Source organism: Mixophyes fleayi, chromosome 1 (genome assembly GCF_038048845.1).
Source record: "Mixophyes fleayi isolate aMixFle1 chromosome 1, aMixFle1.hap1, whole genome shotgun sequence".
Lineage (NCBI taxonomy): Eukaryota > Metazoa > Chordata > Amphibia > Anura > Limnodynastidae > Mixophyes > Mixophyes fleayi.
Genome location: NC_134402.1, coordinates 433095020 through 433109178, shown reverse-complemented (window position 1 = coordinate 433109178; position 14159 = coordinate 433095020). Strand labels below are relative to the sequence as shown.

General features: G+C 40.5%; 1 protein-coding gene across 1 annotated transcript in view; it reads left to right on the top strand.

The window, feature by feature from the left end:
* SPEF2 (sperm flagellar 2) overlaps window positions 1-14159 on the top strand; it is a 166341-nt gene that overhangs the window by 52743 nt on the left and 99439 nt on the right. Inside the window, exons 8-10 of the mRNA XM_075184373.1 lie at window positions 2935-3123; window positions 8785-8972; window positions 10415-10583. Of these exons, the coding sequence (XP_075040474.1) occupies window positions 2935-3123; window positions 8785-8972; window positions 10415-10583 (546 nt within the window). The remainder of the gene's footprint in view (window positions 1-2934; window positions 3124-8784; window positions 8973-10414; window positions 10584-14159) is intronic.

Below are 14159 nucleotides of genomic sequence, written 5' to 3'. Positions count from 1 at the left end.
GTGTTTCCTCGTGTATTCAGCGCTGCTGATTCCTGTGGTTTTCAGACCACTTCAACTCTCCTGTGGTTTCCAGACCACTTCAACTCTCCTGTGTTTCATCGTGACTGTGTTAGCTGATTCCTATCCGCTGCCTCCGTGCACTACAGTCTTCAAACCATTTCCACTCTCCTGTGTTTCATCGTGACTGTGTTAGCTGATTCCTGTCCGCTGCCTCCGTGCACTCCAGTCTTCAGACCACTTTGGCTCTCCTGTGTTTCATCGTGACTGTTTAGCTGATTCCTATCCGCTGCCTCCGTGCACTACAGTCTTCAGCTCACTTCAACTCTCCTGTGTTTCATCATGACTGTTTAGCTGATTCCTATCCGCTGCCTCCGTGCACTCCAGTCTTCAGCTCACCTCAACTCTCCTGTGTTTCCTCGAGACTGCACCAGCTGATTCCTATCTGCTGCTCTCCGTGCTTAACAGTTCCAGCTCAGCTCTACTCTCCCGTGTTTCATCGTGACTGCACCTGCTGATTTCTACCCGCTACCTCCGTGTACCTGCAGAGTCCTGCTGGCTGCTACTCCTCAGTTCTACTTGTGTCTGCAGCAGCTGATCCGCTCTCCGTGCTTCTCAGTGTTCCTGCCGGTGTCTACTTGCCAGTCTGCATCGGATCTACGCCTCGCTGCATTCATCTCGTCTAGACCATCGCTACTCTTCAGGGTTCTCCAGGAGTCCAGTTCTACATACTACTGCTTCCTGAGTATTTGTTGCTATCCCTGCTGGTCTACCTACCTGTGCGCTGCACCTACTTGATTACCGCTTCACCCTCCAGGGACTTCGCTTCCTGCCGGCCTCCAACCATTCAGGTATCTCTGCACTCCTGTCTGACAGCCTGCTCCTGAACCACGGTATGCATACTTCTCATTGACTGTGCTGGTGTATTGCATATCTTGCTGGACTGAGTTGTTCTCCTCTGGAGCTTACTATCCGCTGAGACTATTGCCATCATTGACTGTGTTATATTTTGCCCGGATAGTTTCTGTGACTTTGTATTATTGCAGTGCTGTTCAGTCATTACTATATTGTGCATGTCATTGTGGATCAAGTTCAAGGTGCCCGTGTATTCCCTGTATTGCAGTCTCTCGCTGTGCTCCTCCTCACTTATATATTCAGTGGTACAACTTGCTAGAGGCAGACCACTGATCCCTGTTTCCTGTGTCACCTGTTCCAGTGTCCTCTCACATATCAGTGGTACAACTTGCTAACGCAGACCACTGACTCCCCGGATACCTTCACCTGGATTCCATTCCTTCACCCAGACAGCGGTACAACTTGCTAAACGCAGACCGCTGACTCTCATCACTTCCTCGTTGCTGTTGGACATTCCTCCTCACTATAGCAGTGGTACAACTTGCTACCGCAGACCACTGACTACCCTCACGTGTCCTTTGTCCATTCAGTTCCTCGTGTATTACTACATATATATTACCAGTGCTGCTAGTCATAGACTTTCCCGAGCCTCTCTATCATCTGCTGTCTCCTGTTCCGTGATCACCCCGCTACCAGAGTACCATATTACCATCTATACTGCTCTGGTAAGCTTATCACCTGGTGATCCCTGGGTAAAGACTCCTAGTGTCCGTGACAAGTACTAGGTAAGTTTCTATGTATGGTGGGGCGGAGGTGATACACTGGTGCTGAGGGCGGCCTTTACAAATTACTGGAGGCCTCTTAGCCCAGGGACCCACATTGGATTAATCCGGCCCAATGTATGAAGGTGCTAAAATCTTCGTCACACCACTGCACTTTGTTGGAAAATAAACCTTTCTTATTGGTTCTTTTTTAAACAACTGAGTCCATGTGCAACAGTGCTGTTCTTCATTGCAACCATTCAGATGGTAGCTGTCATGTTAAGAAAGTGAATGCTAACATGTGATTGGTTGTTATGGGTTCCCGCACCTAGTTCTATGTAATAAGGCCTGAAGGAAGGAAATGACAGTAGCACCTTCTAAGGAATGATGAGGAACGCTGTAGACTCGCCCTAAAATAGTTTGATGACTCCATTAAATAATGTCTATACATTAGATGGTCCTGAGCCATTAGCTTATGCTTCAGTATATCAATCTCCCTATACTGTTGTGTTGTATTTGTGTATTTTTTGCACCCATTAACATGTTTGTTAAACCAAAATCATAGGACACCAGGTCATTTTTTTTCCAATTTGATTGAAATTCACCACAGAGCATTAGTGAGAAACATTCCCAAAGTACACTTTGTTTGGCCATTTCCAGGCAAGATCTGAATATTCAGTCATCATCACCATGTATTTATATAGCGCCACCAATTCCACAGCGCTGTACAGAGAACTCACATCAGCCCCTGCCCCATTGGAGCTTACAGTCTAAATTCCCTAACATACACACAGACAGAAACACACAGACTGACAGTTTTATCAACAGCCAATTAACCTACCAGTATGTTTTTAGAGTGTGGGAGGAAACCAGAGCACTTGGAGGAAACCCACACAAACACGGGGAGAACATACAAGCTCCACACAGATAAGACCATGTTTGGGAATCAAACTCATGACCCCAGTGCTGTAAAGCTGAGGGGCTAACAACTGAGCCATTGTGTCTTTTTTCCATTTTCCCACTGATTTCCTGCATTTTAAAACCTAAAATATGGCTTCAGTCATTAAAGGGAGGAAATATCGGGTCTGTCTTTATTTCATGAGTCACGTGTGTTCATTACATTGGTATTTTTGTACATAAAATGCACTTTCCTGTGTGAAGTATATCAGTATTGTGAAGAAGATGTTACTACTGAAAGTATATGCAGATTATAACCTGTATAAACAGACACAGTCACAGAAAGTTGGGAGTAGCCACAAAGCGACCTGGGTAGCTACTGTTCTGCAGCTTTGTAAATGGTTCTGAAATGGTCTCTTTTCAGGATGCTTTTCAGGAGGAACAACTTATTAACCGTTTGATGAGACAGTCCCAGCAGGAGCGCAGAATTGCTGTACAGCTGATGCAAGCTCGCCATGAAAAGGAGGTTTTAAGGCAGAACAGAATATTCAGAGAGAAGCAGTATGAGGAGAGGCGTGAGAGAGAGTTCCAGGAGGCTCTGGACAGAGAAGCGGTATGATAAAGTATTACCTTTATATTTTTTACTAGATTCCTACTTCTTATGTTAAAGACTCATCAGGATCTTTAGGCTGCCTTATGTTTGACTTCAGTTTTGGCCATCCCGGTTTTTACCTTCCATTTATCCCTGTCCCTTGTTGGAGGTCATTTATGAAGAGCACTGAATGTGCCATGGAAAACACCTCCGTTTTGAATCTGTGTGCCAAGATGATCCATCCGGGGCATAGCAAGGTGCATGCTTACCCTTCATTCTCTGCAGATGTCTCCGCATGCTAGAGGTGCACCTAGATAGTCCACCCAGGGCACCGAAAGGTGCATGCTAACTCTCCATTCTCTGTAGACATCTCCGAATGCTAGAGGTGCACCTAGATGGTCCACTCAGGGCACCGAAAGGTGCATGCTAACTCTTCATTCTCTGTAGACATCTCCGTAAGCTAGAGGTGCACCTATATGGTCCACTCGGGACACTGCAAGGTGCACGCTTACTCTTCATTCTCTGTAGACATCTCCGTAAGCTAGAGGTGCACCTATATGGTCCACTCGGGACACTGCAAGGTGCACGCTTACTCTTCATTCTCAGTCTCCGCAAGCTAAAGGTGGAGGAGGAACTTACAGAAACGCACTGCGCAAAAGTGTAATCGTCACATCAAAAGTCCAACCTCCTCCCACTTCAGATCCATCCAATTCCTTAAATAACACTTTTTGTTTTTTCTCTTAAAACAAAGCTCGGTTTAGCCTAATTTATGTCTTTTTTTTTTTTTAAATCAGATATTTTTTATTTGATTTTTCAAACACATACATAGCAAAAATAACTCGGACAACTACTAGTACAAAACAAATCATGACATTCTTAAATTGTAATGTTTCTCACTTATACTTGGCAAATTCACATACAAACCAATTATGAAGTATTTTTCACCATAATATCGGTAGGCTTATTTTCCCAGGATATGTGACAGTTTTATGAAAAAATGAGAATTTGGGACTCACCACAACTAGCATATTGGTAGTAAACGACATTACAAATAGTGTTCGAACAGATTAAGTATTAGAAAGTGCAAATAGACCTTCATAGTTTAATATTTTTACATTTAACACATTTCTGCACACTTTAACACATACGGAACAGGTCATCCAGAAAAATCCCTCTCTCCCCTACCTCCAGCAAGTGAATTATTCAGAAGACACCAAGTCATTTGAACAGGCTCGGTATCTAGACGTATACCATCTAGACCATATTTTATGATACTTTGATTTAGCATTTCTACATGTGTACACATATCTTTAATGTTGCACAGTGATATTAACCAGAGCTCTCCACTTATGAAAGTCAGGTGAGCCAGATGCCATCCAGGTCCTAGAAATCACCACCTTGGTAGGTGTCGTTAAATTGAAAATGTAAGCAGCTATATATTTATTTGTTAATTCTTCTAATGAAATACTATAGAGACAACATTTGGGATTCAAAGGAAGGGCAAGGGGAAGAGCATTAAAAACACATTCCCAAACTTCTGCCCAAAAGGTATTTACAACTGGACAACCCCAAAGCATATGCCGAAAATCAGCAGATAGTGAACAACATTTTGGACAAGACGGGTCATTATACGAGATACGCCAAATCTCCACGGCCTGTTTTATTATCGGGGCCACCTGACTCGGACATTTACCCATAAGCAATACCTCCATGGGTAATTAAAGCGCTTTACCAGAAGCATAGGACTCCACCTGCTCACCAAGAAACCCCAGCAAGTCTATAGGGATTTGAGTTCCCAACCAGCTGATCATGTGGGTAAGCTGTGCTCCATAGTAATATAAACGAAGGTTTGGAAGAGCAAGGCCTCCATTGCCCTTGAATCTACACAATGTAGGCAATTGGATATGGGCCCTGCCCTCTCCCCACACAAACAAAGAGATGTGCCTATCAATCTTATGGAATATCGCCCTATGGAGATATACTGGAGAGTGTTGGAGAATATAGAGAAATTTTGGCTCTACAACCATTTTAAATAAGTTGATTCTCTCAGTAACAGTAACTATAAGGGGAAGTTTCTTCCATGTATGAGATTTCATTTTAAAGTATTCTTTAACCAAGTTAATGTTGAGAGATACAAATTCACTTTAAAAATTGGATATCCATACGCCGAGATATTTAAAACATTTGGTCCATTTAAGGGAATGTCTATTCTCGTTATCAGGATGTATCACACCATGAATCGGGAATACATAAGATTTGTCCCAATTAATCAGTAGACCCGAAAAGTGTCCAAACTTATCAACTACTTCTAAAAGGCGGTCAAGAGAAGCATCAGGATCAGACAAAAATAGTAACGTTGTCAGCATAAAGAGCTATAGTATCCCAAGTCTTCCCCACTAGAAGCCCAACAATCTGAGGATGGTCTCTGATCAAACATGCCAGAGGCTCTATGGCCAACGCAAAGACAAGGGGCAACTTGCCTAGTCCCTCGCCCCAGTCTAAAAGAATGGAATGTGTGGCCATTTACTGTGACTCTTGCCGCTGGAACTGAATACAATAGCCTAATCCATTTAATAAACTCAGTCCCCAAACCAAATCTGTGCAACACTTCCCATAAGTACTCCCACTCGACCGAGTCGAAGGCCTTGGCAGCATCCAAAGAAAACACCACTGACCCTTCCTCAGCCGAATGGGATAGCTGGATATGAGTGTAGAGGCGGTGTAAATATGAAATGGTGGAATTACCAGGCATAAACCCTGTTTGGTCCGGGTGAACTATCTCAGAAATAACTGAATTTAGTCTGGAAGCAAGAAACTTGGCTAGTATTTTAACATCAGTACAAAGGAGAGAGATGGGTATATATGATTCGGTATAGGGGGTCCTTCCCCGATTTCAGCAAGACCATTATCAGCACCTCCAACATTGAGGATGGCAAAGAACCCAAGCTATATACACCATTAAAGGCATCTAGCAATTGTGGGACAAAGAAGTTTCTAAATTTCTTATATAGCTCTATAGGGAGACCACAAATACCTTGAGCCTTATGATTGGGAAACGAGGATATAGCTGCTTCTATTTCTTCAACTGTGAGAGGCGCACTTAAAACAGAAGCCGAATCCTGGGAGAGACACGGGAATATAATGGAGTCTAAATATGCTGCTAATTGACTATGGGAATATTGTACCTTAGAGGTGTAAGTACCCGTATAATATTGGAAAAACGTATCTACAATTTCACCTCCCCTAAAAATTTGTACATGTTGGTTATTGTAAATTGCTGGGATAGTTCTACCAGACTGTTGCTCCCTTGCCAAACATGCTAGGTAACTTCCACCCATATCTGCCTCTTGAGTATTGTCTGTGTTGTGAGAATAGAAGGCGGCGTTTAGACTTGTCAAAGAGATAATCCCTCCATTCCAACTGAGCCTTCAACCATTGACAACGGTCCTCAATCGTGTGCGAGCTAAGGTACAGACACTCCAATCCCTACATCGCTTTTCCAATGTAGATTTTATTTTTCTATTAGAATTTTTGGTGTCAGAGATATTTTTAATCAGGGTCCCCCTTAGAAAAGCCTTGAATGCATCCCAATGGACATCTGAAGATGATGACATACTATTATCCATAAAGTATCCTTCCCAACGGTTAGTAAGGACCACCCCAGTACCCATTGTATCCAACCAGAGTGGGTTTAACTTCCAGAATCTCACCCCTCTGTCATTCATCAGGTCAATACATACAAGAACTGGAGAGTGATCTGAAATGCCCCTGAAGAGGTATTCAATGGAAGTGACATTTAGTGATAAAGCTAGGGAGGGTAATATCAAATCTATCCGCGACATGGTGTGATAACTGGTAGAATGGCAGGAGAATTGCTATTTATCAGGATTTCTATACTTCCACTAATCAACCAGGCCAATCTCCTCCACAAGGCTTCTCCAGGAGAAGGCGCATTTGACTCTCGCCATCTATCTAACCCTGTGTGAAGAACATTGTTAAAATCTCCCAGACACACCACCAGGGTGAGAGTGCCATGAAAATGGAAGCCTTACATATAATATCATTGTTGTAAGGAGGCGGAATATAAATTGCCTAGATTATAAGAGGGGAGAAATTAACAACTGCCCTAAGGAACACATATCTCCCATAAGGGTCAACCTGCACATGTTCTAATGAAAAAGTTAGTGATTTCTTGACTAGTATAGAAACTCCTCTGGAATTAGCAGAGAGTGTAGAATGATACGCCCATCCCACCCATTGACACTTTAAGGCCAAAACTTTGCTACCATAGAGATGTGTCTCAAACAAACAAGCTATATCTACATTGTATTTTTCGAAGTTGGGATAACACAAGAGAGCGTTTAATCTTTTTTGTTCAAACCTCCAGTGTTCCAGGCAAGCAGGCAGAGCCCACCCCCAGTTTAGTTACCTACAGCCATGCAGAGTCATACACCATTGGAGAGTACCGGATATAAGGTAGGAGGAAGGAGCAAACTGCTGGAGAGAAGAGTTTTGAGACCTGTTCCGTGCACTTTGAAGAGCAGTCAATTACCTGAGTCATAAGTAAATATAAAGGCATTTTGGTGAGAACATTAAGAACAACAATAATACAAAGTAAACTGAAATGAGTACATTTCAATTGCAAACTTGTTCTATACAGAAGACTAATGTACAAAAACAATAACAAACCCCACCCCGTATACCCCCAATAAAATACTAAGGTATACTTCATCCCTAAACAAACCCCTTGAACTATAGTTCTAAGAAAAGAAAATTACAAAAATTCCCCCCCTTCTAAATAATTATGGAATGGAGAAGCTGTATAGTTCTAGTTATACCTAGCATGAACCTTCCCATGATTAAATTTGTAACTGTGTCTCCGCTGTTGCCAGTCTGAGTCTCTGGGCAAATTTAGCCTTCGGCTTCGGAGGAGATGTAGGCCCCGATCAGATTGCAGGTAGGAAAGTCAAATGGGAATCAATATTCGGCCAAAAAGTCACTTTTCAGACGGTTCAGCTTGTGCAGTCTGCCTGTTGTGACAATATAGATGTTTTAGACAGCGGGAACCAGCCAAAACAGTATAATACGATGGATGTTGGAGGAGAGTAGGAGAGAAATGTCCTACTCCATACTGACCCAAGCCACGACCCCCAATTTATGTCTTACATTAATCCTAACAGTGAGGGGGCATTGTCCTTGCCTTTATTATATATGTCAGTGTGTTTAAAGCTTTGTCTTACATTGGTAAAAGTGGGACTAGAAATGCAGTTTTCTGCTAAAGTACAACTGGAAGTCTCAAAATGTATCCCATTAAAGGTATAGGATGAGAACCAACTCCGCCAGCCCAGAGCCTGTGCAACCGCACGTTGCCCAACTCCTCCCATCGCCCAGCACAAACGCCTGCTCCTCTGCAAACACCACCATTTTGTAAACTTGGTCAACCTTGTGAGGAAATTTAGCTACACTTGTGCAAATGGGCCTGTTTTGCACTTTATAAATGACCTCCTATAAGTCTGTTCTGCTTCCCGTCACTATATATTTGTCTATAGTTTATTACATTTCCCATCATACACCATCCACTGCTTTCCCTTTACTCCGTTCTCCAATCACCTGCTCCCGTTATGTTCGCAGCATATTGCTGTCTGACAATGTTAGGATGAATAGGTTGGTGCTGTGTTCCAGGCCCTGCAGAAACAAGCCAGGCTGGACTGTGAGGAACAGATGCGGAAAGTCCAGGAGTTGTATGACCAGATATCAGCGGAACGGGCCGAGGCTCGATACAAGAAGCACTACTTCACCTGCCAAGGAATAATGAGCCAGATTGTCGATATGGTGACAAAAATAGGGGAATACCGAGAACTAACAAATAGGTAACACCCAGCACACATGTTCCATCGAATACTGCACATATCATATTGTTATGTTACTTCCCCTCCAATCAGTCAGTTGGACTATTTTCAGCTATAGTCATAAATCTGGATCGCAAATGACCTCTGTATTTGTTTGTAATTATCTGCCAATTTCACTAACAGACCTCCGTGTGATGCAGAGTTCTGTAGAACCAGATTTCATTAAATTGTCACCCTTAGATTTATAAACCCTATACTGTACCCTGGTGTAAATTCTAAGTATAGAAGTCATTAAGGAGTTCTGTGAACATGTAAAACACAAGTGGGTATAATTACTAAACTGCGGGTTTGAAAAAGTGGAGATGTTGCCTATAGCATTTATTTAGTGCATTCTACAAAATGACAGCTAGAATCTGATTGGTTGCTATAGGCAACATTTCCATATTTTTTTTTTCAAACCTGAAGTTTAGTAAATATACCCCAAGGTCTGCTTTACACAGGACACAGACCTGAGATGCAATACATATATCATCTAGAGCAGGCTTCTTTGATGTCCCCACCATGCTGGACCATCGATAATAGTCAAAAGTCTATGGCAACCCTCTATATGTAAATACTTAGACAGTACTCATCTTAAGCTCCCATTGCATACATGGAAATTATGAAAGAGGATTAATCAAAATAAAATGAAATTAATAAAATAATTTGGAATTGTGGATACTACAAGCATGAAAACATATTGTTATAGTTGTAGTTTAGGATCATCTTTTTTTTTTAAAAATAGCTTACCCAGGGGTGTTACTAGAAATTCATGGGTCCCATAATAAGGTTATCGCCCAAGGGTGAACGACATACACACATGGGGTCTGATTTATTAAGGATCTTAAATGAAGAGGATCCTTATTTCAGTCTCCTGGACAAAACCATGTTGCTGTGCAAGGGGTGCAAACTAGTTTTCTGTTTTGCACATAAGTTAAATACTGCCTGTTTTTTCATGTAGCACACAAATACTTCATAGCTTATTTATACACTGAAATTGAAAGTTGATATTTGTGTGCTACATGAAAAAACAGTCAGTATTTAACTTATGTGCAAAACAGAATACTAATTTGCACCCCTTGCATTGTAACATGGTTTTGTCCAGGAGACTGAAATAAGATACCTCTTCATTTAAGATCCTTAATGAATCAGGCCCATGGTTCTTTCCCACAGGAGACGGTCCCCACACCTAGTATTATGGTAGTTACACCTTCGAGTCACAAATTCACTTCTAAAACACGGATTCATCCAGCAATTTACTTCTCTGCAAACGTCCGGCCAAAAAGGATTATGGAATACGTAAGGTGGAATACTCAAATGAGTATTACAAATTCAATAAAAGTCAACATCATCTTAATTGTCTTTTATATAATAAACATAGTAATAATAAGCATAATTTTCTAATGAACCTTTTATTTCTTAAGGCTAATACCTAGTAAGTTAATGCAAGAGTGGAAAGAGATCTATTATACTGGGCTGCCTCTGTATGAAGAAGCTTTGATAGACCCTTTACCCACCGAGCCAAGTCCAGAACAACTGGGGGAACTGGAGAAGGAAAATCTGTTAGATGAAAAAGAATATGAAGAATATAAGGTACAGATCCCATGCTGGAATATATATATATATATATATATATATATATATATATATATATTTATATATATATATATATATATGCGTGTGTGTGTGCATATATATATATATATATATATATATATATATATATATATACATATATATATATATATATATATATATATATATATATATATATATATATGTGTGTTTGCTCATTTCCATTGTGATTTTTATCCAGCTGTGAAGTCTCAAAATATATTTGTTTATTGTTTGCGTAAACTTTATTATTACATTTATGTTTTTAGTCACAGGTAATAGTTTTGATGGTGTTGGAATGTGCTTTACATTAGATAATTGTCAAATAGTATATTGGACAATTTACAAACAGGTTATGGTGGTTCTTCATATTTTACCATAAACCAGTAAGACACTATTGTTGTTATTGGTATTATAATTTGCAAAATTATAATATAATAACAAAAGTGGCCTGGCTATTGTCCGTGTGAAGATGTATTTGAAGGAATTAATGTGTTAAAAACTATTGACGCATGTTCTAAGCTGCTTCATATAGGTGCTCGCAGCAAAAGTAGGTTAGCCCTATTGATATATAAAAGTACAACATTGAGTATTGCTTCGTAGAAGGAGCGCAAGTGTAAAATTGTAACATTCACTTTAGAACAATCGGGTTGTTTCTGCCGCAGTTTTACTAGTATTTCTCAGGAGAGTTTACAGACTTGGCCAATGTAACATCCAGTGGTTGACTCTGAAGATGTTACATTTATTAAGGTGTTGCAAAAATAACCAGATGAAAGTGAGAAAACTTGCTTGTATGCATGTTTTTGTCATATTGATAAATATACCTTGATTCTGATCTCTACCTCTGTACAGGAAAAGCAAGAGACATATTCAGGGTTATGCTAGGACAATGCATAGATCTGCACTTTTTCTGCAGACGAGTAGAGTTCACTGATAATATCTCACGTAGAGTTACAGATCACAGGCTGTGTTACTTCTGATTCCTTTGTCTTTAGTTTTTTTATTGTTACAGGTGCTTAATTCCTCCAGGTTTTCCATTCTATCCTAATAAATATTACAGTTTGTGTAATGTATTATAAAAATGGCTACGTTCGTATGGTAGCCTAAATACAGGATAGAGTGGGTCTGTTTGTGTCTATAAAATATCACATAATTATGTGTCAAATAAGGATTCGTCTTTTTTTGTCTAGTTAACAATAAGGGGTAGATTTATTCAACCTTCTTAAAAGGTGTAATAAATCTAAATAGATGATAGCTAGAATCTGATTGGTGTATATGGAAAGCTCCACTTTTTCCTTTTTAGAAGGTTTTGCAAAACCTACAACTAAGGGTCATTTATGACATGGGGCGCAGTGCAAACTCAAAATGTAGTTGTCAAGAATACCCACCCCCAGCTACTTCCTGATTTAATATCTTAACATATATTCACACAGTCAAACAATGTATCCCCTCTATTTTGTCAAGGATCCACTTCTGACCCCCCTTATCTGTCACAAACCACACTCTGCTGTGACTTGGAAGCTTACTGTAAGGGAGCACACAGGATTTCAGTCTCAACCTTGCACTCACCTCTCTTAGGCTATAGATTTAGCTGGTCCATTCCCCAACACAGACACTTGCTTCCACACCTCTCTCTGCAACTGCCACCAGCTACATATAAGGCCATAGCAAACCTATGACTTAATTATCCAGTTGCGCACACTTTGTGCTCTGGTAGCGAAACAGTTAACAGTGCACACACTGGTATCTAACGAGTTAACCCCAGCCAAGCAATCTCTCTCTTCTAAACAGGAAGTGAATTTGTTTAGAGCAATAAGGACATAGTCTATTAAGTTTTTAGTTTACTATACAAAAAGTACAATACTTATTGGTTATAAAAATAATTAAGTAGGACAGCTTATTAATGATGATTGATTCCCCAATAGACTGACAATTTCTTGTAACGGGTCTCAGCCTTTTAAAAACACCTTTACATCTTATCCCACCTCCAAGAGTTGTGGTCTGTGACACTGTTTACAATCACCATTTGCATGTTGCCTGAATTACTACCGAATTCTATTATGTGACCCAACTTTCCTGTGGAGTGTCACATAGATCAAGTTTTATTATTTATAGATCCGATATGATTTTGCCAACTTATTGATACTAAACAGGCCTATGTCCAGCGTATTCGTTAAGCTTATACTCATTTCCTTAACTCCTCTGTGTGACAGAATGCTTTATTTGACATATGGGCTGCCCTTCATCCTGCTATTGAGGAATACGTGGTTGATCACTACTGTTATTGATTTTAAGTTGCATTTTGCATTTTGGAGACGTTATGTTTGTCTATATAAGATTCAGGAAACCATCATCCTTGTGTAAGGCCACAAGCTGTGAACTGCTCCTGAGCAACTCGCTCAGTGTCAAACTCTCCTATGTCAGAAGCTGGCTCACCCCAGCGGCCTTTTAATCTCCTCCGCTTCCCTGAAAGTGTTGCTGTTATCTTTTAACACAGAGGGGGGCAGAAGCATCAGATAAACACCCACGAGATCCTCTGACTTCAGATTTTACACTTTAGTAGCTGAATTTATCAATGAATTCATTTGATATAACGTATTTACACTGCAGTTATGATTAGGCCTTATTCCCCACAATTATGTTATTGGTTAATCCTTATAACTGTAATTCTTCTTTGTTCACTAAGGAGTCCATATAATATAGGGCATGAAAATGGTCATACCACCAAAGACTTAAAGGACACATACCTATGAGTTCACTCATGTTCTTAACAATTTTCTTTGGTATGCCTTCACTTGATAAATGACCGTTCAGCCTGATATCGCTCCAACGATGAACGATTATCGCTCCAAAGCACATTGTATTCCTTCATTTGATTTTTAAGCTGAACTAAAAATCTCGTTCAGTGATGGAACGATGTCATTTTAATTCTGCAGTGTGTGTGCACTCACGACCAGCAGTGTCCATAGATCTCTATGAAGTGTGCATGTAGAGTGTGAATCGGCATGCTGATCAGGACTTTTTTTTTTCTAGTAATTGGTAATATCGCTATTTATATCGAATCAGGAGAAAGTTTCTGTAGTGTGTAACCAGTCTAAGCAACACACTGTCTACCGCAGGCAAACATTCCATATCAATGAAATAAAAACCTGAAGGATCTTATATTAAATCGTTAAACAATCAGCAACCTGGATTGGTTCACCTCAAACCAACCCACCAGCAGACTCAGAAGACAGGCTTCAGAGAGGCTATCCAGAAGCTTCTGGTGAGATAGTTCCAGTTCCTCTTCACGGAAGAGGTTTGTGAAGTTTAACCCCATAGCAATTTAGCCAACTTCCCTGGAAAGCGAAAACTTGATAATATTAAAATATTAATAAGTGGCCCTTGATTACTTATATTACAATAGCGAGTTTGATCTATGCCAGACACACTCATTGTGGACAAACTAACACTGGGAACTATATCTGTTAATGACGCGGACTCGCACATGCGCAGAGAGCCGCGGCACTTACTGCGCCTGCGCAAAATGTACACACGTACTAATTTTAAAAAATC